The sequence below is a fragment of the Ursus maritimus genome, unplaced genomic scaffold (genome assembly GCF_017311325.1).
Source record: "Ursus maritimus isolate PB19 unplaced genomic scaffold, ASM1731132v1 scaffold_16, whole genome shotgun sequence".
Taxonomy (NCBI): Eukaryota; Metazoa; Chordata; class Mammalia; order Carnivora; family Ursidae; genus Ursus; species Ursus maritimus.
The window spans coordinates 10,906,398-10,934,120 of record NW_024424008.1 but is presented as its reverse complement, the minus strand read 5'-3'; the positions used below and the strand labels follow the sequence as shown (position 1 = coordinate 10,934,120).

General features: G+C 44.1%; 1 protein-coding gene across 1 annotated transcript; it reads right to left on the bottom strand.

The window, feature by feature from the left end:
- Positions 1-681: 681 nt before the first annotated feature.
- On the bottom strand, positions 682-27,667 carry GVQW3 (GVQW motif containing 3). Its single transcript, XM_008707364.2, has 3 exons — positions 24,430-27,667; positions 3,018-3,162; positions 682-1,121 (listed from the first exon to the last, which is right to left on the bottom strand). Exon 1 carries the CDS (start codon positions 27,183-27,185, stop codon positions 26,556-26,558), a length of 630 nt encoding a protein of 209 aa, XP_008705586.1. The 5' UTR covers positions 27,186-27,667; the 3' UTR covers positions 682-1,121; positions 3,018-3,162; positions 24,430-26,555.
- Positions 27,668-27,723: the final 56 nt, after the last annotated feature.

The following is a 27,723-nucleotide window of genomic DNA, read 5'->3' as shown; positions in this document are numbered from 1 at the left end:
TCCTCTCATGCATGTTTATCTGCTTATCTAGGGGTTTAGCCCCTCAAGGGGAAGGACCGGTCCTATTCCTTTATTTTGTGCCCCCAAAGCCTCAGGTCTTTGGCAAACCCCACACTTTTGCTGGGTCTTGGTTTCCGTGTCTGTAAAATGAGGAGGCTGAGCTGGAAGTTTAAATTGGGTCCCATTCCCACCAGCACCCACCACCTTCCCCGCGGCCGACTCCCAGCTCCAACACTAGAGGCCTCCAGGACTCCAGCTGACAAGCCGGAGTGTGTCCCCTGCACGGCGCGGCCTCTTCCCAGGCTGGCTGTGGAAACGGAGCCTCCTCCAGACAGCGGGGCTGCTCCGCTCACACGGATCAAGTCGGGAGCCTCATGAGTCATGACAGATGACATAGTTAACGCTCGGGGCCGGCCCAGCCAGTTCATCAAAAGCTCCTGTGTGCCTGGCTCCACGGGCACAGCCACGGAACTACGGTGTGTGCGGCGCAGGAGCAATGCCAGAGCGCTTCCAAATTGGTTTTGATTAATTGCATAGACATGTCTTTAATTGGTGCCAGGGTAGCAGCCAGAGAACTTATGGGAAAGCAGGATGTTATGCTTTCATTCCCTGAAGTCCCATAAAGCCGTGAAAGATGAGGAACAGAATCACTGCTCGTTGAAAATTTATTGACCGTGCAGACCCAGAAAACACAAATAACTATCTGAATCGAAACCTAACCTCATTTTCCCAACTCATTGGAAGCCAGGCATGTTCCTCTCTGCACCCCTGCTTGCCTGCTGAGATGTATAACTGACCAAAAGGTGTGATTTCTACGAAATGAGTGCCCTCGTACAGAGACGGTATACTCAGCTTTCCCAGGTGGGCGCAGAGGTGATCTGGGAAGGCGCCTCCCCTCGGAAACGTCTCTCCCTCCAGCCCATTACCATCCCGTGAAAGTGATATTAGAGGCTGATTCACTTTGGGTGAAAGGTTCATTCATACGTTCATTCTTTCTTTTCCACCTCTTGGAGATTTAAGACACATGGACTGAGTAGGCATGAAATGCAAACACTGTGTTGGTGTCCGGAGGAATGTAGGAGGCAGTGACGCACAGACCCCTCTGTCGAGCACGTGGTTATCTAGAAGAAAAGAGAGGACTGGTCCACAGACGAACTCATGCGTGGTGAGCACATCACATAAAAGGTGAAGCTTTGGGATTTGGCACCAAGAGGACTTGGTTTGACTCCTAGCTCTGAATCGTATGACTGAGCCACCGCAGAAGTCACTTTGGGGGGCGCCTGGGTGGCTCAGTTGGTTAAGCATCTGCCTGCGACTCAGGTCGAAATCTTGGGGTCCTGAGATCAAGCCTGCATCGGGCTCCCTGCTTGGCGGGGAGCCTGCTTCTCCCTCTCCCTCTGCCTGCAGCTCCTCCTGCTTGCGCTCTCTCTTTCTCGAATAAATAAATAGAATCTTTTCTTTTTTTTAAGAAGTCACTTTGATTCTCTGAGTTTTAACCACAAAATAGGATAATAACACAGCACACGGCGATCATGAGGCTTGTGAGAGCAGAGCTGAAAGTCCCCAGCACAGGGCCTGGCACTGATCAGTAAGTGGTTGCTAATTCTTACTGTCACTAGAGAGGTTCTGATAGAGGACCATGTGACAGCTCGTTTATTCGAGGAGCAAACAAATGTTTCCCAATCACAGCCTCTGTGCCAGGCTCCGTGCTGGGCATTAGGAGTTTAGACAGGAAGCTCTGCCCTGGATGAGACTGAGCTCCATAGTAGCCATGTTATAGTATGGAAGGGATTGCAAGTTGTTACAGGTGTGCTGACAGAAGTGTGCTCAGTGACAGTGCGGAGGAAAGGAGACAGTCACTTCGACCTGGGGAAGTCCGGATACATTTGCCTAAACAGGTGATGCTTGAGCCACGTCCTAAAGACAAAAGGATTTTCACTTGCAGATAAATGCAAGAAAGTGCAAGAGAAAGCATTTTATACACAATGCCAGTTTCTGTCTTTTTTGCTCCTCACCCCTTGATCTTGGAATCAGCTGCTTTCTTTGTATGGAAAGTTCTTCCCTTAGATATTCCCAAAGCTGCCTCCTTCTTGACCTGATATTTTCTAATTTGTTCCTTTGTTTATTGTATGTGTCCCCCACTAGAATGACAGGTCCATGAGAACATGAGATCTGGGCTGGCTTTTTCTCCACTCTATTACAACATATAGAACATTGCCTGGGGGCGCCTGGGTGGCACAGCGGTTAAGCGTCTGCCTTCGGCTCAGGGCGTGATCCCGGCGTTATGGGATCGAGCCCCACGTCAGGCTCCTCCGCTATGAGCCTGCTTCTTCCTCTCCCACTCCCCCTGCTTGTGTTCCCTCTCTCGCTGGCTGTCTCTATCTCTGTTGAATGAATAAATAAAATCTTAAAAAAAAAAAAAAAGAACATTGCCTGGCACAGTGTCGGTGTTGAATGCGTGTTAGTTGCATGAATAAAAAACAATAGGAAGCACGGGAGGGCACACTGAAATCAAGGGACTACGACCACCGCGTGTGGCGCACAGTGGGCATTGACTTTTTTTCTCATAAAGTTGAACAACGAGTTACGCTTGAAGCATAGCCCAGAGGAATCGAGGTGGCAGGTAATCGAAGAGGTGGCCTCCGAGCTTTGCCGCGAAGGCAGAGAAGGATGACAATGGGTGGGAATGTTGGGGAAGGGATTGGCAGGATGAAATGAGATAATTTACAAATCCTTTCCAACCTTGAGCCTCTAGGGATGTATCGCAAACAACTCGTCTCTTGCTACCTTTCCTGGTGCCCTCACCCCTATCCCTCCTTTCCACTCCACCCTGTCTGGAGGCTGTAAGGGCATCTGACACACCATTTCCTGCCAATGTAAATCATGGGCTGATGTGTGATGCTCATTCTTGGTTTTTACCATCCCCCAGGTGGAGATGGTCCCATAACTCAGGGTGGAGGCCCCAGGCGAAGCCAGCCTTTCCACAGGGTGGCAAATAAGGGGAACTGTTTACCCACCAGCACCTTCCTGGCCCTGCTCCAGATAATTTTATGTCCTCAGGTCCTGAATCTGCCCCGTAGCTGGATGCACCTCGGTTCACTTGCTGGAGCACTGACGTGTGACTGTTTAACTGCTGCTGCTCCCTGGCCCGGGGATCCTGGGCTTCAGGGAGCATGGGAAAGAGACAAGAAAGAGAGCTTTATATGAGGTGAGCTTTGACAGTAATAATAACGGCCCCAAACTAACTTACGCTTACATAGTGCTTAACAATTTACAAAGCCCTAGAGAACTCCTATTCATCCTTCAAGACCCTGTGCAAATGTTACCGCTTTTCACCAACCTTCAACTCTCCCAGGCAGAGCTAATCCTTCCCTCCACACTTTGTAAAACCTCCATTATACCCCTAACTACCTTGTAATAAATTTATTTGTGTACATGTCTCATTTCCTCCATTAAACCATCAGCTCCTCAGGGGCAGATCTCTTCTCTCCTAGTAAAACCCATTTCTTTCTTTCATAAAAAGTTATTTTCATGATACATATTTTTCTAATTATAAAATTAATACTTATAGTTACAATGATCAAAAATTGCATATATAAAAGTATAATGAAGAAAATTTAAGGGCGCCTGGGTGGCCCAGTTGGTTGGGGGTCCCATCCTGATCTCGGCTCTGGTGTTGATATCAGGGTCTTGAGTTCAAGCCCCATGTTGGGCTCCACGCTGGGTGTGGAACCTACTTTAAAAAAAAATGTTATCAGTGTCTTTATCTGGGTGATGAAATTATAGGTGACTTTGTTTTTTAATTTTTATTTATTTATTTATTTATTTATTTATTTATTTATTTGACAGAGAGAGAGACAGCCAGCAAGAGAAGGAACACAAGCAGGGGGAGAGGGAGAGGAAGAAGCAGGCTCCCAGCAGAGCAGGGAACCCGATGCGGGGCTCGATCCCAGGACCCTGGGATCAGGCCCTGAGCCGAAGGCAGACGCTTAAGGACTAAGCCATCCAGGTGCCCCTATAGGTGACATTAAATTTTTTCTTTCTTTTTTTTTTTTAAGGAGGCTCCACACCCAGCGTGGAGCCCAGTGTGGGGCTTGAGCTCACGATCCTGAGATTAAGACCTGAACTGAGATCAACGGTCAGATGCTCAACTGACTGAGCCGCCCAGGCGCTCCAGCACTGATACACATTTTAAGTATATCTTGAGCCTTTTTTTTAGCATACAGAAAGTCAATCTGGGTTTATATAATGCACGTAGTTTTACATCCTATTTATCACCTATTCTATTACGAACGTCTTTAAACATCATTGATGATTTTTCAAAATCATCATTTTAAATGACTGCATTATTTCATTTAATGAATATACCACAATTTACCCGACAATTTCCCCCACTGTGGGACATTCGGGTTAGCTGCTTCTTTTTACTATTTTGCAATAAAATGAATAGCTGCATACGTAAATCTTTGTCTCCGTCTTTGACCATTTCCCTAAGAAAGATACCTAGAAAGGGAATTTCTAGGTCAACTGGTTTCAACTCTTTAAAGGTTATCAACACTTCATGCCAAATTGCTCTGAGAAAGTGATAGCATTTATAATTTCACCAAAACATGAGTGGGCCCATGGCCCAGTGCTCTGACCTGCATTAGGCATTATCCCACTGGTATCTTTACCAAGTCCAGTGGTCTTCTCACCATGCCCCTCAAGGTGAGTATTTTTTCTTAAACACAGCAGAAAGTATACAGCCAAACTCAGTCTTCTTCCAATATTTCAACCTGGGAGGGTATATTTATCGCAACAGTGACTCAGCTACTTTAAACATTTCTGTTCTTTGCTTTGAAAATTGCCTGGGAAGCAGACAACCTGGGCTTTCGTATCTAAATTGTACAATTCTGTCTTTGGAGAATGATTTTTTCTTACTTTTGGCAACGGTCAGAAGGCATTTGGAACTCACAGCAAATGAGATGACGAGCTGCCCCTGGAGGTAGGGCTGAAAATGAGGTATAATTTGACAGTAATGACTGAGGTCTTTTCATGACCTGCAAAGGGGTGTCTCACTGGAGTGCCGGGCAGTGGCGGCATCACTCAGGTGGAGGCATGGGGCGAGCACATGGAAGTTATGGAACCTCTTCTCATGACGTCACGGTTACTCCGTGTACAGCCCCGGCGTTAGGCACCAACTTATTTTAGAGCTGATCCCTTTCCACCTTCTCTCTTTGTCAAGCCCGCTTGGGCCCGATATGTCTCCAAGACCCAGAGCTTAAGGGCCAGTTTAGTGGAGAGGGAGTGCATGGCGTGGCAATGGAAAGAGCCCTCAGAATGCGGTCGGAAAGAACTGGGTCTGAGGCCTGGCTCTGCCTATTACCAGCTGTGTTAGGTCTCATTTGTAAAAGATCTTATTTCACAGGATTGTTACGGAGAAATGGAGAACGCATATAACCACACGCAGACACGGGTAGGCAGGCAGACAGACAGACAGACACACACACAGATGCATAAAACATGTATTGAGCACTTTTCTTCTGTCAAGTCTTGCTAAGTACCATGTTTTTTGTTTGTTTGTTTGTTAAAGATTTTATTTATTTATTTGACAGAGACAGCCAGCGAGAGAGGGAACACAAGCAGGGGGAGTGGGAGAGGAAGAAGCAGGGTCCTAGGAAGGAGCCTGATGTGGGGCTCGATCCCAGAATGCTGGGATCACGCCCTGAGCCTAAGGCAGACGCTTAGCGACTGCGCCACCCAGGCGCCCCTGAGTACCATGTTTTATACGGAGTTGGCCATCCAGAAGCCATTTCTCCTATGCTACCTCCCACCACCTCTCCCTTGTTGTTGGGGTGGTCGTGCGGCCCAGCTCTGGCCAATGAGATTTAGGTAGCACTCTGCTGGGAGTTACTGGGGGAGCTTTTGCTTTCCTGATGAAACAGGACTGCGGAGTCTGAACTGCCACTCACCCCCACCGCTTCCTGCCTTGAACTTGGAGGTGAAAGCTGAGCACGGCAGTCATCTTGTAATCAAGATGGAGAGGACAAAGGAGCCTCTCAGGATTCTTGGTATGTCAGAAAATAACTACCTGTTTGTTCAAGTCATTGCTCGTCATCATGACTTGCAGCTAGAAATATTCCAAGGCACATCCACAAAAAGTGTCCATACATAATATATGCTCAATAAAGGGTTTCTCCTTACACTCTTATTTACATACAATTCCTCCCTCTAAAGAGCTAATGATACTGATGATGGTCATCTCGTATTTATGCAGTACTTGGCAATTTTCATAAGATTTTCACATCCATCGTTTTCATGTGATCCTCACAATTCTGCAAGGAAGGCAACTTTTTATCCTGAAGACTCTTCTCAATTGCAAAAGGATATATCAAGTGTATTCTAGAATGCTTATATGTTACATATAGGCTTGTCTTCTCTCCTCTCCTTTTCCCCTTCCTTCCTTCCTTCCTTCCTTCCTTCCTTCCTTCCTTCCTTCCCTCCTTCCTGCCAGTCCTGGGCCTGTTTTCCTCAGACCTATTCCCTAGCCCTCTCCTGCTCTGTTCTGTTCTGGAACACAGGCGGGCAGATCCATTTAGCCTGTGAATCCAGGCTCTAAGACATCTGGCTTCCAGCTGTTTGGCCAAAGGGAGGTACGAGCCAGAGACTGGGAGTAGGCGTGTGGGGGTGTTTCTTCTCCTTTCCATCTGCCTCAGGTAGCATCTCTGGCTACCTGAATTATCGTTTCTGATCTGGCAACTTCCAGAAACATGACCAGGTCTGCTAATATAGATAGGTTTCCCATCCCACTCCCTGCGACGGACACATAAAGATGCTGGGTGAACTATAACAGAAATGTTTTATTTTTACCGCCCAATTCGAAAAATGTAAAGAGAAATCCCTAGACGTCGGAAATAAAAAAGAAATGAAAATGCAAAGCCAGAACCGGGTACAGGTGACATGCCTTAGCAGAGCCCAGGGATTTCGCACTTAGCTACAGACCCTGAGAGCTGCAGGCTAGGGTTCCACTGCACGCCAAGGAGTACGAGATGGGGCTTCAGTCCCAGCCAGGTGAGGAAGCTGGAACGGAGCCCCCCCCCACCCTCCCCACCCCCCGCATAAAGCCCTGACATTGGAAGCTCCGCCCCCGTCCACGAAAAGGAGACTGGGAAAAGTGTACCCCAGCGTTAGTGAAGTCGCAAGGAAGCTTGACGTCTGAAGAGGACTTACGTGGGGAACAATGACACTCATGAGAAATAAAAACCCTAACCTCTGCCAAAAGCATATGGAGGTCTAAATTTATTTTGCGTGTATGCACAGGCACCTACTGAGATAAATTAACGTAAAAAGTGGTCCAGACCATTAAAAATCTTAGGTTAGGGCTGAAGTAAGACCTATGAAAATTCTTAGGTCAGAGCTGATGGTGTATTCAGAACAGCCCCGTAGGGATGCTTAACAAGCCAGAGCTTGAGGAATCCACGAGGAAAAACAACTCCTATTGGAGATGCTCACAAAACGTAAGAAACCACATGTGGAAAGAAACGACCAAAATGGAGCGTCAACACACACGGCTAACTAACTGGAAAAAGGGTAAAAACAGAACCATCTGAAAGAGACTATGAATTCAGGTGATTAAAATAGAGATGAGAGAAGGAATAGAGGCATTAAAAAAAAAAAAAAACCCAGAATAGTATGAGAGAGTTGGGAGATTTGAAAAAGACCCATGTAGAACTTCCAGAAATGAAAAACAGCCCCTGAAATTAAAAACTCAAAGGATGAGTTGAACTACATATGAGAGCTAGCTGAAGACGGAATTAGAAGAGAGATGGAGGAAATCACCCAAAATGGAGTAAAGACAGAAAGGGTTAGAAGACCTGAGTAAGAGTTTAAGAGATATGAAGGATAAAAAGAGAAAGTCAAGCATATGGCTAATAGGAGTTCCAGAAAGATTTAATAGAGGGAAAGGTAGAAAGTCATTATTAAAAATATTATAGCTGTATTAGTAAGGGTTCTCCAGAGAAACAGAACTAACGTGTGTGCGTGTGTATATGTGTATGTTTGTATGCGTATGCACACACACACACACACACACACACACATAAATTCATTTTGAGGAATTGGCTTACACGACTATGGCAGCTGACAAGTCCCAAGATTTGCAGTCGGCAAGCTGGAGACCCTGAGACCTGGTGATATAGTTCCAGTTTGAAGGCCCAAGAACCAGGAGAGCCCGTGGTGTAAGTTCCAGTCTGGAAGCCAACAGGCTTGAGACCCAGGAGAAGCCAATGTTTCAGTTTGAATCTGGAGGCCAGAAAGGGCCAATGTCTCAACACAAACGGCTAGGCAGGAAGGGTTTTCTTACCTGTTGGCTGCAGGGAGAGTAGCCTTTTTGTTCTCATCAGACCCGATCGGATGAGGGCCACCCACTGAGGGGGGACATTCTGCTATGGGTCATCCCCAAACGCCCTCAGAGACACACCCAGAATAAGATTTGGCCAAATATCGGGGTACCCCCTAGCGCATTCATACCCGGGTGAAATTGCAAAACAAGAAAAAAAATGAAAGCTCTCAGTGAAAAGGGACAGATTACCAAAAGGGGGGGTAACTACAACGACGGCAGCCTTCTCATCAGCAACAATGGAAACCAAAAGACAGGAGGGTAATATTTTCAAAGTGTGGAAAGAGAATAAATCGCAACACAGAATTCTATACACAGTTGAATTCATAAGTGAGAGCCAGATTCTCGGACATTTTCAGGCAAGCAAAGCCAATGAGCTTACCTCACACAAACTTGCTGAAAAGCGCACGAGTGGACATACTTCGCTGAGAAAATTCAGTCCAGAAAGAAGTTACAAGGAATGTGATTACAAGTGAGATTGGGGCCACAGCCAGCTCCCATCAGCCCAGAGAGCCAGCTGCTAAAATTTCAGCAATTTCGAGAACTGGTTGTTAAACATGGTCGTTATTAAGCATTAAATTATATTAACTTACAATTAAGTGAATTATTTTTTTAAAACAAGGTTAAAAAATCCTCACAATGCATCACTTCTTAATTATTTTACTACGACGTTGCTATTATCTGTGCTCTCGAGGTAATCCCTCTCTCCCATATCTATATGGTAGAAGTCATATAGAACGGTATGCTACCGGGCATTTGTTCCCATCTCTGTATTTCAGTGACGTCACGTTGGCAGTTTGAGTATTTACAACCAGACATCAACAAATGCTACAAATCAGGGCTCCCTTACCCCCTACCACATAAGAGCTGGTTGTAAATATCAGCACACCACGGATGACAAGAAATAACAGTTTCCACTCCTAGGTGTCTATGGAAGAGAACTGAATATATCCACGAAAATACTTGTACACAAAAGTTCATGGCAGCGTTATACATAACAGCTAAAGGGTGGAAACAATTTAAATGTCCATCAACTAATGACTAGTAAATAACACGTGGTTTATCCATACAATGGAATAATATTCAGGCATAAAAAAGAATGAAGTACCCATACATGCCCCGACATGGATGAACCTTGCAAACATCACGTGGCTTGAAAGATGCCAGAATGAAAAGCCATACATTACATGATTCAATTTATGTGACATTTCTAGAATAGGAAAATCCATAGAGACAGAAAGTAGTTTAGTGGTTACTAGGGGCTGGGGAGAGGAGGGAAGGGGAAGTGACTGGTAATGGATATGGGATTTCTTTCTTTCTTTTTTTTTTTAGATTTTATTTATTTATGTGACAGAGAGACAGCCAGCGAGAGGGAACACAGCAGGGGAATGGGAGAGGAAGAAGCAGGCTCATAGTGGAGGAGCCCGATGTGGGACTCGATCCCATAACGCCGGGATCACGCCCTGAGCCGAAGGCAGACGCTTAACGACTGCGCTACCCAGGCGCCCCCGATATGGGATTTCTTTTGGGGATGATGAAAATGTTCTAAAATTAGTGGTGATGGTTACACAGTTTTGTGAATATACTAAAAACTATAGAATTGTACATTTAAAGAGGGTGAATTTCATTGTATGTAAATTATATACATATTTTTAAGATTTTTAAACTTTTTTTTAAAGATTTTATTTATTTATTTGAGAGAGAGAGGGCAGGGGCAGAGGGAGAAGACTCCTTGCTGAGCAGGGAGCCCAACATGGGGCTCAACCCCAGGACCCCAGGATCATGACCTGAGCCAAAGGCAGATGCTTACCTGACAGAGCACCCAGGTACCCCTAAGATTTATTTATTTTAGAGAGAGAGAGAGAGAGTGGGGGGTGTGGGGTAGGGATAGAGGGAGAGAGAGAGAGAAACTCAAGCTGACTGCGCTGAGCACAGAGCTGGACGTGGAGCTTGATCTCATGATCCTGAGGTCAGACCTGAGCTGAAACCAAGAGTCAGATGCTTAACCAACTGTGCCACCCAGGTGCCCCATGAATTGTATTTCAATAAAGAAAAGGGACTGAAGAAAGAAAGGTAGGCAAAGAAATTAATATGCAGTCTTATAAATCTAAATAAATACTGGCTGTTAAATCATCTAATGGGGGGGGGTGGTTAAAAGTAAGTTGGAAGCAAAAAACTAAAACCTAAATTACTTGGAAGATAGAAGGGGGTGGAGATCAGAACTGAAGAATTCTAAGGATCCCGAAATCTTCACAATGAGCTAGAGATAGTGATTAACTTAACAAAGGTAGGTCAAGTATGCACATTCATGATGTAAGAACATCCACTGAAGGAACCGAATTAGAACGTGTAACTTCCAAACCACTCGTGAGAATAAAAAGGGAGTGAAGAGGACAACTAAACCAAATACAAGACAAAAGAATAAAGCAAACACATGGTAAACAGACAAAACAAAATAATGGAAAAAATTCCCAATATGTCATCATAATAAGAAATAGAAACATGACTAAGAAAAGAAAAATATTCTCAGATATTTCTTTTTAATCCAGCCGTATGTTGATTACAAGAATACATTCACAAGGTAACGACCCAGGAATGTTAAAGGCTGGGGGGAAATACACTGGGTAAACACTAAGTGAAGTAACGCAATATAACAGATTTTAAGGCAAAAAGCATTCTTAGAGATATAGCCATATCTCTTTTTTAAAAATTTATTTTTAAAAAAAATTTTTTAAATTATTATTTATTAAGATTTTGTTTATTTGAGAGACAGAGTGAAAGAGAGAGAGCACTCAGAGGAAGAGGGAGAAGCAGACTCCCCACCGAGCAGGGAGCCGGATGCAGGGCTCGATCCCAGGACCCTGAGACCATGACCTGAGATGAAGGCAGACGCCTAAGGGACTGAGCCACCTAGGCGCCCCACGGTCATATACTTTAGTGACAAAAGGAACAGTTCATCAGGAAGATATGACCCAGAACCTCTCTGTACCAACTGGAAACACTGCCTCCAAATACATAGGAGTATGAGGAGAAATGGACAAATCCACACAGTGAGAGTTTCTAACGTATCTCCCTCAGTAGCTGGTGGAGTAAGCTGATGAAACATTTGTAAGGCTATAGAAGATTTAAAGAACACAACAGTCCAGCTTTTTCTTTTCATCTTTCCATACACACACTCTTGGCCTCGGAAGTTCCTCTTCCCTATTGCTACACACTGAGTCCATTGCCAAAATTTGTGGATTCTCACAGTACAGTGGGTTGGTTCTGTGCCGACCCCCTTTCATCCTTAGCTAGTTCTTGGCTCAGGCTTTAGTTGCCTCTTCCCCGAACCGCTATAACTGTCTCCTAATTGACCACCCCCCTATATTTATGGAGAATCGCCCAAATGACATGTGGTTGAGTAGTTTCATTTCGATGCTATAAATTTTTGGATTAAGCCAGACTAAAGGTATTGCGAGATTTCAGTCACAGTGGATGCACTTTTACTATACTGAGCTCTAGTGTGAAGTTATCGGGTATTTGGAGGGATGGTAAAGATAAAATCCTAGCAAGCTCCCTCTGGCTGGTATATTATTCCAGGTACATACGGTATTCTCTTTATGAGGAATCCTGTGGGGGGGATATTCTGAAATCTGTACTTCTCCTGTCCAAACAATTTGTATATATTTTATGGACACCGAATCACGTAACTGATATTTCCACTTTGCTAGGGCCACTAGAAAACTCACAGTCAAATTTGCTGGCTGCTTTTAACAGGTATATAAATAACTAATACCTACTGAATACTTGTTTTGACCCAAGCACTGCTCAAATCTTTACATGTTTTAATCTATTTAACCCCCATCTCATGCCAATGAAATATGACCATTACGGGCCCCATTTTAAGATGAGGAAATTGAGGCCTGGAAAGGTTATATAATTGGCCCAGGATAACAGGTAGTAAGACAGAATTTGTACCCAGGCAGTCTGGTTCCAGAGTCTATACTCTGAACCACAATAAGACATTACCTTTTTAAGTCCTATGATATGCATGCCTGTGTGCTAATCATAGCCCCTGGCTCTATTTTTTTTTAAAGATTTTATTTATTTATTTGTCAGAGAGAGAGAGTGAGAGAGAGAGAGAGAGCACAAGCAGGTGGAGCAGCTGGCAGGGGGATAAGCAGGCTCCCCACTGAGCAAGGAGCCGGATGCGGGGCTCGATCCCGGGACCCTGGGATCATGACCTGAGCCAAAGGCAGCGTTTAACCGACTAAGCCACCCAGGAGCCGCAGTCCCTGGCTCTATTAATTTCCTATGCATATACTGTGGCTTCGGGCCAAGATGTAGTAGGGACTATACTTACCTCCCTAATCGAAGCAGCTACAAATTTGGACAAGACATATGAAACAGTGATTTTTAAGACATTGGATATCAAGCAACTAAAACCAGTGATCCCTGAGAAACAGAAGACAAGCGAGGTAAACCCTATGATTGTCCCTGCTTACCTCCTAGAGAGGGTTTCTAGGCCCTACGTAGTGCTGAGAGTAAACCCAGGTGGAACCAGTGGTTTTCCCGAGTTGAAGAGATGGAGGTCAAGGTGGCAAGAGTTCACAGGGAGGAGTGCCAAAGAGAAGAAAGCTGCACCAGAAGAAAGCTCTGGCTATCTGCTGAGCTTCCCCCTTGAGTCTTCAGCATGCAGGTGAGGAAAATACCTGAGACCAGAGAGCACCATCCAAAGGAACCAGAAGGAACACAGGTCCCGTTCCTGTTCCCAACATTCAGAGCGGCAGGCATATTTTATGAGGCATCGGGGGGCTTTGCCACAATAGTGGGGCAAAATTCGCCCCAGACTAATGTTGTTCTGGCCCCATCTAACAACATTGAAAGGTAACAGCCAAAAGCTATTTCCGAAAATACAAAAATCCCTCAATTGAAACTGACCAAGATAGGTAGAATGGATTGATAAAAACATTAAAACGGCTACAACTGTATTCTATGTGATCAAGAAGCTAGAGAAGGGGGCGCCTGGGTGGCACAGTGGTTGGGCGTCTGCCTTCGGCTCAGGGCGTGATCCCAGCATTATGGGATCGAGCCCCACGTCAGGCTCCTCCGCTATGAGCCTGCTTCTTCCTCTCCCACTCCCCCTGCTTGTATTCCCTCTCTCGCTGGCTGTCTCTCTGTCGAATAAATAAATAAAATCTTAAAAAAAAAAAAAAGAAGCTAGAGAAAGCACTGAGCTTGTTAGAGACACAGAAGATGTCAAAAAGGTTAAGTCACAGAAGCAACAAACACAGTCCACGCCCATCTCTTGGTTTCTAAATACCGTTCTCCAATAAAAGGACCCAGAGTTCTTCAGAGAAATGTTTGATTGCAGATCTAGAACAGGGAAAATACAAGATGACTCTGGAGCACGCTGTCGTATTAAAAGTAAGGAAGTGTTCAAAAACAAGAGAATGGGAGCGCGTCGAAGAGACACAGAAGCCAACCCGAAAGAGCATCCGATGGCCCAAAATGGAACAATCTGAGCAACAAAATAAATAACATAGCATTGGATTATAATGCAAAATATCAGATAAATATACATGAGTCCAAAATGATATAAATAATTGAATAAATAGACTGGGAAGGAAGATAATTAGTCCATACAGAATTCCAAACAACAGATGCAGATACTCCCCTTTTGCAGGAGGCGGAACTTAATCATTCCCCTTCCCTTGAGTGTGGGCTGAACTGGGCGACTTGCTTCCAAAGAACAGAGTATGGAAAGAAAAAAATTGTGTCTTCAAAGTAGGAAAATCTATCAAAACTACCTAATCAGGTGATTATAGTGAAGGCCACCAATGATGTGATGTGGCTATCATGTGTCCTTTAATTTGATGTAATAACAAGCACACTTTCCCTGGTCTTCTTTCTCAAAACCCATAACCCCAGCTAATCATCAATCAAACCAGAAAAACATCGGCCAAACCCAAATGAAGGGCTATTCTGTAACAGACATGACCAGTGCTCTTTAAAACATTCAAGGTCATGAAAAACAAGAAAAGACTGAGAAACTGTCATGGGTCAGAAGAGACTAACAAGACATAACAAGTAAATGAGACCTGATATCTTATTGATTGCTGGGACAGAAAAAAAAGACATTGGAAAGACTGTTGAAATCTGTATAACGTGTGGGGTTTCAGTAATCGTCGTGCCCAAATGTTTGTATCTTAGTTTTGGCATAAGTGCACCACAGTAAGATAATAACATTGGGAGAAACTAAAACTGGATGAGGGGCATTTGGGAATGCCCTGTACCATCTCTGCAAGTTTTCTGTAAATCTAAAATTATTCCAAAATAAAAAATATATTTAAAAAACCCAAGTCAAATTTCTTTTTTTTGTTTTTTAAAGATTTTATTTATTTATTCGACAGAGATAGAGATAGCCAGCGAGACAGGGAACACAAGCAGGGGGAATGGGAGAGGAAGAAGCAGGCTAATAGTGGAGGAGTCTGATGTGGGGCTCGATCCCAAAATGCCGGGATCACGCCCTGAGCCGAAGGCAGACGCTTAACCGCTGTGCCACCCAGGCGCCCCCCAAGTCAAATTTCTTGAGATGGAAACCACTGTACTTGAGATGAAGAGTACACAAAATGAGATTAAAATAGAGTAGACATTTCAGAAGAAAGCAATAGTAAATTTGGGGACACAGCAATAGAAACTAAAAGAAAGAGAAAAAAGGGGAAAAAAATTGAACAGAGTATCAGTGAGCTGTGGGACAACTTCAAGTGGCCTACTATACATGTAATTGGGGTCCCTAAAGGAGGGAAGGTGGAAAAAATATTTGAAGAAATAATGTCCATGAATTTTCCAAATTTGGTGAAAAGTTCAGGCCCACAAATCTAAGAAGCTCAATGAACTCCAAGCACAGGAAACATGAAAAATACTATACCAGGGCATACAAAATCAAATCACTAAAGTCAGTAATACAGAAGAGGCCTTAAGAGCAGCAAAAGAGGAAACAGTACATACAGAGAAACAAAGATAAGAATTACAGCAGAAATAATGCAAGCCAGAAGACACTGGAGCAAAATCTTCAAGGGACAGAAAAAAAAACTGTCAACTTATAATTTGAAAATATCTTTCAATAACAGATGTGACAATGGGAAAAGAGTTTTTTCAATAAATGGTGCAGGAATAACTAGAGATTAACATGCAAAAGAATGAAGTCAGACGCTTACTTCACGCCATATACAAAAACAAATTCAAAATGGATCGAAGACCTAAACATAATAGCTGAAACTACAAAATTCTTGGGAGAAAACATAGGGATACATCTTCATGACTTTGGATTTGGCAATGGTTTCTTAGCACAAAGCAACTATAAAAATAAATAAATAAATAAATAAATAAATAAATAAACAAACTGAACTTCCTCAAAATTAAAACTCTTCTGTACCAAAGGACACTATCAAGAAAGTGAAAACACAATCCACAGAATGGCGGAAGATATTTGCGAATCATATATCAGATAAAGGTCTAGTATCCCGAATATATAAAGAGCTCTTTCAACTCAACAACAAAAAGACAACCCAAATAAAAAGTGGGCAAAGGGGTTGTATGATAGACATTTCTCCAAAGATACACACATGGCCAGAAAGTTCACCAAAGCATGCTTGACATCATTAGTTATTAGGGAAATGCAAACCAAAGCACAATGAGATTCCACTTCACATGCACTAGAACGGAGATATATGTATATGTAGGTATGTACCCAGGAGAATTAAAAATAGGTGTTCAAACAAAAATCTGTACATACGCACATTCATAGCAGCGTTATTCACAATAGCAAAAGGTAGAAACACAAATGTATATCAATGGATGAATGGGTAAAGAAAACGTGGTGTATCAATGCAACGGAATATTATTCGGCCATAAACAGTAAGGTCTGAAGCTCCGATACGTGCTACAACATGGATGAGCCTTGAAAACATTATGCTAAATGAAAGAAGCCAGACACAAAAGGCCACATATTGCGTGATTACATTTGTATGAAAATTTCAGACTAAGCAAATCCATAGGGACAGGAAGTTGATTAGTGGTTGGTTGCCAGGGGCTTGGGAGAGTGGGTGAATGGGGAGTGTCAGCTTAATGGATCCAAGATTTCCTTTTGGAGTGATGAAAATGTTCTGGAACTAGACAGCGGTAGTGATGGTACAACACTGTGAATATACTGTCACTGAAATGTACACTTAAAAATGGTTAAAATGGTGAATTTTGTTATGTGAACTTCGCCACAATAAAAAAGCAATTACCGTAAGTCTGTTCTTTTATTCATCTATCAAACATTAATTGAACAATTCCAGACCAGCTTTATTCTGGATGCAGGGAATACAGAGAACAATCAGATATGGTCTTGGCTTTTGAGGAGTTCACGGGCTGGTAGGGGAGGAAGAACATTCTGCAAACAATTAAGTTCAATTAAGTGTTCAAGTTTCTCTGACATCAGAGTGCATACGTAAACTGGGGGTGCAGAGAACAGCAACGGTAAGGTTAAGGCTCGAGTGCTGAGTAGGAGTTTGCTGGGTGGGTGGCAGCAGCAAGTGCTTCCAGGCGGAGCGCATGACCCGCGGCAGCTCAGAAAGCTGGGGTCCAAGAGCCACCAGTTTCCAGTAAACTAAGCCATACGGCACATGTGTAGCAGTGTGGAGGATGGGCTTCAGGACACCGAGGTGACAGGTGGGTAACCAACTCAATCTGGTTGCAGTAGGTGATGCTAAGAAATGTTAGGGTAATGACATGTACCTCACTGAATGTGAGGGTCCAAGATTAGGCCACTTGGTGGGGGTGGACACTGCATGTCCCCAAGGTGGGTCTGCAGGACATTTTGTTCTCAGGACACATCAAACCAGAATTTACATCCCTCTTCCCCATCTGATGTATTCTATTTTTAATGATTTTTTTTTCATTTGAAACCTACTTCCCTTTTCCTTGGGCTTCCTCTGTTTTCCTGTTTGAAATATGTGTTACTATGGAAATGTCATGGCACAGTATACTGGCATTTACAAGTGAAGTGTAAAGAATTTTTGGAACATCTAGAAACACAAGTCTATGGTTTAGGAATATAAACCCTAATGATGTGATAGCATTCACGCCTTTAAACACTGTGTCATAAATATAAACACACCCGGAAATTTGAGACAGCATAGAGGAGATAGTTAAGAACTTTATTAGGATTTATATGCCCAGATTTTAAAAATATATATGAGACATATTAAAAACATAAAACCTAACACACTACTTGGAAAGAACATCTGGAAAAAATGAATGACAGAATGCCAGCATTTACTTACGAACACACACCTCTGGAAGGACCAGAGGGCCTGGACACCCCAAGGAAAAATGAATGACAGAATGCCAGCATTTACTTACGAACACACACCTCTGGAAGTTTCCAAGGAAACTTGGAAAAACCTTTGTCCTATTTCAATGCTATAAATACATTTCCTAAAAATTGCCTGTAAATCACCTGTTGGTAAGTCTTATTTCTCAAATGTGAGGTTGACTGCTATTTTAAAGATATCTTAACAACGTCCGCGTTAATAAAGGCCATTACTACCAGTGGAGTAATGGAAAAAAACGCACGGGGCTGAGTGAAATTCAAGGTCCTTCATTATTATCCTGGCTCAGCCACCAGTTAGATGTGTGATTCAAGAAAAGTCACTCAACTTCCCTGGGCCAATTTCCTCATCTAAGCTGAGTTGTAATTCTGAATTTTCACTTATTAGGTTCTTAAAGCAAGGTACAGGGGGACTGGCCCACAGCCTGACATCCAGTTTCTTCTGAAAGGTACAACTTCACACCGAATCCTGGGGATGGTACAGCCACGGGCCAATTAACCACTGTTCTGTGTGTTTTGCCTCTTTAGACCCCACTTTCTCATTCCCACAATCACCCTATGGGAGCCCATTCTCAGTGGTCTCTCCACCTCTGGCCCTTTCCCTATGCCATGAAGCCGGGCAGCCTGAGGGTAAGGGCCCAACCCTCTGTGCCTCACGCAGGCCCAGACCTGAAGGAATTCATTAAATGAATGTTCACTGGATGTTCCTGGAGGAAGATGAGGCAGAGAAATGGGTCTGGTGAAATACCCTAGGGGTGAACTTTTGGCTGCTGTTTTCCACCATTCCTGAACCTTCCAAAATTTCCGCAATGGGGTAGAAATATAAACATACCACAAGCATTAAGCCCTCCTTTTCCCGGCTTTCTGCCAATGCCCCGGCCTCCCATAAATAATGCAAACTTTGCCCAGTTCACCAGCGTTGGGAATAGGACACGGGGCACACATCTTTAACACAAACAGCCATTACAGTCTCTGCATGTGTGCTGCTTAAACAGCAATGACACCACGCATCTGTCTTCGTGGACCTAACACCTGCCATCTAGCCCCAGGCCAAGACCCCTGCCAACTGGCTTCAGAAAAGGCCATCTATCAACAGGGTTTAGGCACCATCTTGATTCATCTGCCATACAGGAAATACAAAACACAACTATAAGAATTATTTGTCTTCTTGAGCAAAAACAGGTTTAGGCTTTATTAACTGGCAAGAGCTAGAAGGCAGTGGGTCAGGCTTTTTGGCGATCATTGCCATATTACAGAGTAATTCAAGAGCCGTTAGGAAGACTAAGGCAGCAAAGGAAGTCGCTATCTATTGAGTCCTTTGCTACATGGGGGTCTTGTGCTGGGCGCCACCTACGGTATTTGAAGTAAGCCTCATAGCTAATAATCACTATCGAACACGCTATATTCTTGCTCTTGCCTGTCTCCTCCACTTAAATGTGTGCTCAGGGGGAGGAACACTCTGTTGTCTCGTTCATTGCTACATCCTCAGTGTTTAGAACAGTGTCAGTTACACATAAGCAGTCAATAAATATTTGTTGAACCAACGGAACGAACAAATCTACAAGATAAGTGTTATGATCCTCCTTTTACAGCTGAGTCAACTGGAGTGCTCCAAGGGTGCAAAATGAGCTGCCCCAAGGCACGTGGTTCGTTAAGGAGCCAGTACTGACACCCACTCTCGCTCTTCTGTTCTTTCTACAGACCGGCACTTAGACTTTGAAGAACTATCTCAGCTTGACAGATCGACGTGTGCCTAAAAAAGATGTGCGTACTCATTTGAAACTTTGAAATTTTACCAAGAAGGTGGTATATTTGGCATTTCAATGATAAACATTTTGCTAGGGGCGCCTGGGTGGCACAGTGGTTGGGCGCCTGCCTTCGGCTCAGGGCGTGATCCCGGCGTTATGGGATCGAGCCCCACATCAGGCTCCTCCGCTATGAGCCTGCTTCTTCCTCTCCCACTCCCCCTGCTTGTGTTCCCTCTTTCGCTGGCTGTCTCTATCTCTGTCAAATAAATAAATAAAATCTTTAAAAAATAAAAATAAAAAAAAAATAAACATTTTGCTAAAGCAACCACGAAGGACACATTTTCCCCAGATAACAACCATTTCATCTAGGGGTAGGCATTTTCTACGTCATTTCTCACTTTAAAATCCCGTAACATGATTACTCTTCAGACGTAAGCAAAAAGCGCAGCAATTCTGGATTCCATCAAAATAGCACTTGCAAACTTTAGTTTTGTAAGTTACCACAGTAAGATGACTAACGATATGCTGCGGAATTCTCAGTGTGGGATACCAAACAGTCCCATGTACATCCATGTTGCTCGAGTGTCCCAGTATGGGAGGAGGTAGGCTTGGCACATCAGAAGCCATTCCTATCCTCACAAAATTATATGGAAGGCTCAAGGAGCCTTCGGAGAATCAGCCGTAACAAAATCCATCTTGAGAATATTCCCTTTGTATGAAAGAATGCAAGAATGAGGTTAATTCTGCTTGGGAGAGCATTTTCACATCCTTTCCCATTGTCAGAACATACTTGATCCAGATGTGCTCTTTTATTTACCTGGGATTACATAACAGGAGCATGCCACTCATGGTAACATCCCATATCGCTTTGGCTGGGTTTTTTTGCAGGCATTCTGGTCCGTTGGCTTCTCCTCTGCGGCAGGCCCTTTTCCCTTCTGTCCCACTCTCGCTACCAACGCAGTAGCACACAGCCTCCATGTCCACCCAGCCAGTTAACCGTTCACAGACCAAGCTAGCGGTTTGGCCTGTCTCCATTGCCACTTTTTGGTGCTACTGTTTTATTCTGATGATAAAAGTGGTAACATTTTGGAGAAATTTTTAAAAGAGAAGAAACAGAAATTAAGAAAACACTTATCACCGAACCACCCAGAGTTAGTGCACCCGTTCCGGTCATTTAAAAAAACATTTTTGGATTTACATATACTATTTTTGTGTACCACTCTTTTCCCTTAACGTTATAAGCATTTTGCCATGCTGTTTTAACTGTGCATAAACATTAATTATAATGACTGCATAAGAGTCTATTGTACGGTCATACGGTAATTTATTTAACCAATTTTCTACTGTTGGACTTCTGGATTGTTAAGAATAAATTCTGCCCACATTTTAGACTATTTCTTTAGGACAGAGTCCCAGAAGTGGAATTAGAGGATCAGAAGATATAAACATGTTTAAAGCTCCTGACAGATACTGCCAAATTGCTTTTCAGAGAGCTGTTGCCAATTTATACTTCCAACATTCGCCAGCGTGTTTTTCTACCAATACAGATCTGTCTAAAGGATAATAAAATCTAAGTGGAACACACAGTCCTCAAGTTATTCATGCAGTTGGGAGAGGCTTCATGACGGCAGTGCAGAGGCCCATGGCAGGGGTCATACCTATTGCCGGGTACGCAATTAACAACGAGTTACTGTGAGCACGCGGAAGAGGAGTTCTCCCACAGTGAAGAGTAACAGAATTCGATTTCAGACTGTCAGATCTCAAGCCTGGGTCTGTTTCGTCCATTGCTGCACCCCAGCACACAGGACAGTGCCTGGCACATACAGTCGCTCGACAGAAATGTGTTGAATTAACACAGACTCTTCTTTCAAACGCATTTTTTTTCAGCAGCTGTAAGAGTTAGTCACTCCTGGATTCAAGGGAAACTTGACTGGCTGGATTATAAATACCCTTGTAAACATCTGTCCAATCCTGAGATTCTATTTCAATTTTAGAAAATCGGTTTAAATGAAGGTGACCCGATACAGCTCTCTTTAGAGAAAAAACAAGTAAACACATCTGAAAGGGTACACCCTGGGCACCAGCACGCAAAAAAGTGTAGCATTCAGTGCATGTTGTTACCTCCATAGTAGTCACTTCCATAGGTAAGAACTAAACTCGTTCAAATGCTGCCCGTGGCTGTGGCAATTTTGGACCCACCTTCAGTTCATTCTGTTACCGCTGGTTGCAACTCTGAACTATTTGCAGAATTGCCCAAACTGTTTCTGAGATATTATAAGGTGTAATATAAGTAGTTTGTGTAATATCATTTTTTGTTGATATGGTTAAGATAAACTGAGTCAATCATTCAGTTCTAGTTCATTCTCCTAGCACTGTAAAGATTCCCTTCAATATTCCACAATTTCTATATAATAAACTCAGACACCGCTGGATCTATAGGGCATTAACATTACTGTTGGAAAAGGATCAATCAACTATCATTTTATAAACATACTCTGTATACATTAGACCAGGGGTAGGCAAAATATGGTCCATGGGCCAAACCTGGTCCACCATCTGTTTTTCTCTGGTATATAAGCTAAGAAGTCTAAGAATGGCTTTTTACATTTTTAAGCAGTTGAACTAAATCAAAATAGAATTTTGTAACATGTGAAAATGATATGAAATTCAAATTCCAGTATCCATAAATAAAGTTTTATTAGGACACAGCCAAGTTCATCTGTTTCTGTATTAGCTAGGTCTGCTTTCGCAATAAATTGCTGAGCAGTTACAACACAGACTGTATGGCCCACAAATCCTAAGACATTTCCCTTATAGAGAAAATTTGTTGGCCCCTTCAGTAGACCCAAGGGTCCTTGGAGGTATTGAAGTTTCCCACTACGGATTTTTTATTTCTAGATATTAATACTGGGAAAAGGGTGATGCAACTGGGACAGTATTTGCAAGGATCTGATAAGGCAGAGACTAGAGAAGATACATACATGAAGGTTACCTTGGAAGTATGTAAAGCCCGGTAAAATCTGAGAGGTCTGATCTAACCAAGAAGCAGTTGGAGAATGCAGGGTTGTATATACGGTTCCAGCAGCAGAGGAACCTCTTGCCGATTGAGCCACATGGGACCCTGGTTAGACCCAATCCCAAGAAGCCTAGTGAGCCTAGCTGACAAGGTGGTCTGCAAACAGCAGGCTGGCTGAGCAGTGTATGTGACGCAGAGACAGACAGTTCCCCAATAATAGGTCCCTCCTTTACTAGATGTCCTCAAGTCAGTTGGTACCCAGCTTGATCCAGGCATCTCCACTGGCAAATCTGAACTCTAAGAAATGCATCTGAAAGGAAGGCTCTGGAAAGCAGGTCCCAGGTACACATTCTTCCCAAACAATAACATTTCAGTGAGGATTCAGAGCCAGGGGCAGAATTCAGAAGACTGCAGAACTACCCATGTTTTCTGAAATCAAAACTTGGTGAATATTTTATTCTCCCTGTTTTTGCTCATTACCAGTGGAGCTGGTGGGAGTAAGGGAGGGGTGATGGGTACAGGAAAAATTAGATAAAATCACTGATGGGATGATCTGCCCTGGAACGTGTCTCTTCTCCTGGACGTCCAGCTGTGGAATATAACATTCCATGTGGATTTTGCACCAGAATGGGATGGGGAGGGAGATCAGCCTGAAAGCCGATGATTCATTAACCGACTGTATGCGGAGCTTGAGAATTACCGTCAAGCTTTGCAGATGGCCAGCTCCCCTCCTGGTGTCCTACAGAGAGCCAGGCCTCATCGTCTACGTTTAGGTGGAGCTTACCCTGAGAGAATGGGATTGGGATGTTGTATTTCTGAAAAACTTTCATGACTCCTGAATACCAGAGATAACCAAATTGCTTCCTTAAGAAACTTGTAAAGCTAGTTGGGTCTGGGGAATGGAACCACTGGTGGCTAAGGGTGGGAGGGAGCTTCTTCTACTTCCCAGTACGTCTCTTAGATAAAACAAAAACAAGAACCCATCCCTTCATGTTGTCCCACCCTGCTTCTTGAGGATAGGAAAGCAGCTTGGGGCCAATTTCCCTACTCAAGGCTAGAGGGCTGAAGTGGGAAGCTGGAAAAGGAATAGAAAATTAAGAGTTGTAAGCTGAATGGAAAATTTTGACCAAAAGGGAGGGAGGTGTGATCCTGAACCAGAAAACAAAGCACCAGTATAACAGAGGAGAAAGAGCAAACTGGTAGAGAAGAAACAGGGGTGTGTAAGAAAAGCCAAGGACAGGAGCCTGGGGCATGATGATAGGTGGATTCTTGAGACTACAGGATCAGGACCTCAAGAAACCTGTGGGGTAGGTGGCAGTCCACGATGTAGTTCAGGGTAAATTTTGTGTCAGTGATAGAACAGATTTGATGGGCGGGCACATAGCGGTACTGTTTTATGAGAATTGTCCCGTCTGGGGATACTCCTAGGAGATCATGCTCTGGCCTGGGGCCTAGTGATTCTGAGCACCCACGTATGGGTAGTTTGCTGTGGGATGAGTGTTAGGGCAGAAATTTTACTTCCCCAAATCTGAGCCGTTTTAGGGTCTATTAACTTTTTTTTTTAAGGTTTTATTTTTTTGAGAGAGAGAGAAAGCGAGAGAGCCCGAGCTGGGGGGAGGGGCAGGAGGGGGACAAGCAGACTCCCCACTGAGCAGGGAGCCCGATGCAGGGCTTGATCCCAGGACCCTGGGATCATGACCTGAGCCAAGGCAAACACTTAACCAACTGAGCCACCCAGGCATCCCGGTCTATTATCATTTCACTGGATATTTTCTGGGAAGCCTTGCAAATGGGCAATGGGCTTAGGTAGAGTCATAGTTTGTTTGGTTTTAGTACTACCGACTGGTACTCAGCACATGATCTAAAGGAAAAAATTAAGTCCTTTTCATTACAGCTACTGGTAACAATTTGAATTCACATTCTTGATTACCTGCTTCTGGTTGCTGTGTCCAAACCCTGTCTGGGCCAACAATGCTTCTGGTACCCTACGCTCCAGCATGGTCTTGGTCCAGCATCTTTGGAAGGCTCACTCCAGCCCTGTTCACAGGACAGGAGTAAGTCCAGAAATAAGCTCTCTCAGGTTGGAGGTGCTACTGTAGGATCCGGGCCCTGGCCAAGAAGCATACAATTTTCCAGCAATCACCACTGAGCCTAGCAAGGATCAAGACGAGGCTCGGCCACGAAGTTGCAATAGCCAGCTGTGGGGGATTTGTTCCGGAAGTGCAGTGTCCCTGGAGGTAAGTGCTTGTGGGGAACCAGGGCATAATCTGATGCAGAAGACGTAATGGTCCTGAAGCAGAATGCCTACAAATGGCTAAGTAGGAAGAAGTCTGCAAGCTGTTGTTTGGTTTAAGAGTTCTTTTGCACATGACCTTTTATTTGTGGGATAAGGTCTAGGTTTCAGGGCGCTTCAAAACTGACAGGTATTAGCAGGGAACTTGTCATTTTTTGAAGGGGATACAGTGAAAGAATAGAACGAATAGAAAGAATATAACTATGTTGAATAAATAAGTGTTGGGCTTCTATCAACCAATATGGTTTACTAACTTACTAGTTAAGTAATAGGGACTGTCACACATAAAAATCCTTGGGTAAAACAGAGACATTGGCTAATCCCGTGAAATGCTGTTTGTTTCTTTCTTTTTCTGTTTCTTTCTTTCTGCTTTTTTGAATGCTGTTTCTAACCATCCCTCCCCTACACCTCCATCAGGCATTTCTGAGATATTTCCAGTCTAAGTGGCATTACTTGGAATCCACTTGAGAAAAGTTCCATTCCATAAATCCTGGCAGAGAGGCAGAAAGAGACAAAGGAGTCTAAACTTGCAGAACCTTTTTTGGTGGTGGTGGGGTTTGATGGGAAAACTAAATAATCAGTGAGTTATTATAAACCTATCCACAGATTCAGGGGAAGCAATTTATAAACTAATGGCATAGTTAGGGCAGAGGAGAGGAAGCAAATTATCCCAAATTGTTCCTCTTCTGCAACAAACACCATTACCTTTCTTCAGACTTTGCTATTTCAACCAACAGCACCATCATTTTCCTATCGATGCAGTTTTGAAGCCTCATGCTATTCCACCTGCTTGGGAAGCTTTCCCTAATTTCCTAGCCTCCTGTCTCACCCTTCTTTATGGATCCAGTCAGGAATCATCTCATCTGTATGTCCACCCAGCCAGCCCTTGGTGATCTTGTTTTATACCTTCACACTGTCAATGCCCAGCAGTGTTCTAAAAACTGCAGGTGCTCAAAAACACCTGACAGTGTCGGCATTAGTTACTAAGAACAGGCCACGGCGTGGGAATCAGCACCGAGGCAGCAGACTCCCATAATTCAAGGTCTAGAGTATCACCTCGTCTTCCTCCTCACACATCACAGCTGGGCCTGAGTCCGCTGGCTTATATTTTCCAGAACCAAATCCTCCTCTTCCAGCAGAGGGGACTACCCAAATGAGTGGGGGTCCAGAGCACAGGACTCATGAAACAAATCCAGCTCTTCTGTAAGAGACAGGTCTGTGAGAAGCTGAGGATAGGTGGCCAACCCCTGAGTACTGACGGGTTCCCACTGAGTCATTCGGGCTGGATATGCCCTTAGCACTGCTCACTAGGTCAGCATGCCACTGCCTTCTGTACCATACCTCAGGTCCTGCCTGTGAAGCGGGCTAGAACTGTAGGCCTTCTTTTGGGGTCCTCCCAGAATATGCCTTCCTGGGCACAGAAAGACTCAGGGAGGTCCTGTTCCCACCTTTCAGTGGTATGATCCCCTGAGGCAGAATGTTGGGAACACAGGAACAGGGCAGCCACAACAAGCTATGGTTTGGGCAGCAAGGAAATCCAAACTTGTTAAGCAAAAGAAAGCAAGAAACAAGCATGTACCAGAAGTCAACACCCAAGTAAGTTCCTCAAAATTGGAAGACGGCCCAGTAGTCCAGCAAGGGTAACTAGGAGGGTGGTAACATATGGGAAGGACCGGTAAAGACTGAAAATGGATGAGCCCCAAATGAAGGTGCCTAACTGTGAGGCAGCTTTCTAGCTTAGGCTCAACTCCCTCCCCTTCCTTTCACCAGGGGGGGAACCAATCCTGAGCTGCCCTGGTGGGAAGGCTTGTTGAGGATGAAGGCTGCAGAAGCTGGCTGGCAGGGTAGTGGTTTTGGGGATGGGATACCGACACAGGTATTTCCCCACCAGCTTCGCACTGGAGATGAGTCCACGTTTCAGAACTTATCTTTTTCCTTACACACGAGCTATTTTTCCTAGTTTCCTTTGAAAGATCAGAGTGAAAGTCAAATCTTCGAGGTTTAGATTCATCCTTCAAAATACCTGATATAACTTTTGCAGAAACTTTCCTCATATTCAAGTTTTCTTTCAAAATAAGTCTAACGGTTTCTTTATCTAAATTTAACTCTTCGGCCATCATCCTCACCGTCAACCGCCTGTTTGAACAAACCAAGTCCTTGACCTTCTGGATATTTTCATCTGTCCGGTGGGTGACTGGACGACCACTTCGGGCGTCATCTCGCACATCTTCCCGCCCTTCTTTAAACCTTTTGTGCCAGTCGAAAACTCGGGCCCTTGACATGACTTCATCCCCATAAGCTTCTTTTAAAAGGTGGTGGGTCTCACTTGCAGACTTATTCAATTTCACGCAAAATTTGATACTAATCCTTTGTTCTAGATAGCGGTCACCCATTCTGGCACTTAAACAACACGGGAAAGTAAAAAGACCTCAATTGTAAGGAGAAGAGAGTGGAACGAATCTCTATAGGGCTGCAGGTGTAATCATGTCGGTATTAATGATCCTCCAGAAGCCTCACCAAGGAAGAGTAATTGCTTTTCTGAGTTTTCGCCCCTCAGCTTCCGGTCGAGGCTAGGGAAGCCCGTCCTGAGAAGCTAATGGGGCCAAAGAGCAGCTGCAAAACTGGGGAAAATGAAATCTCCTACACGTCTCCGTTCAACTTGTGCACGCAGGTCTGCGGAGGGTGTGCAAATCCGTCAGCAAGGTCCTCCCGATTCCACGGCCCTTCAGAGTTTATGGCGATTTCTGCAATGGAGGCCTAAGTGGTGGCAACGTAAGCAAGCAAGGAGACATACACAGGTGATATAACGTGCAAGCTCGCCCCAGATCTGCGGAAACCCGCGCACGCCAAACCTACCGAAGGTGCGCCGGGCCCGCCTGCTCTAGAGTCCCGGGAGACACGTCCGCATGCGCACTGCCATCCCCTCGCGGG

Coding starts and splice junctions, on each gene's coding strand:
- GVQW3 (XM_008707364.2), bottom strand. CDS start 27,185: ATGGGTGACCGCTATCTAGAACAAAGGATTAGTATCAAATTTTGCGTG.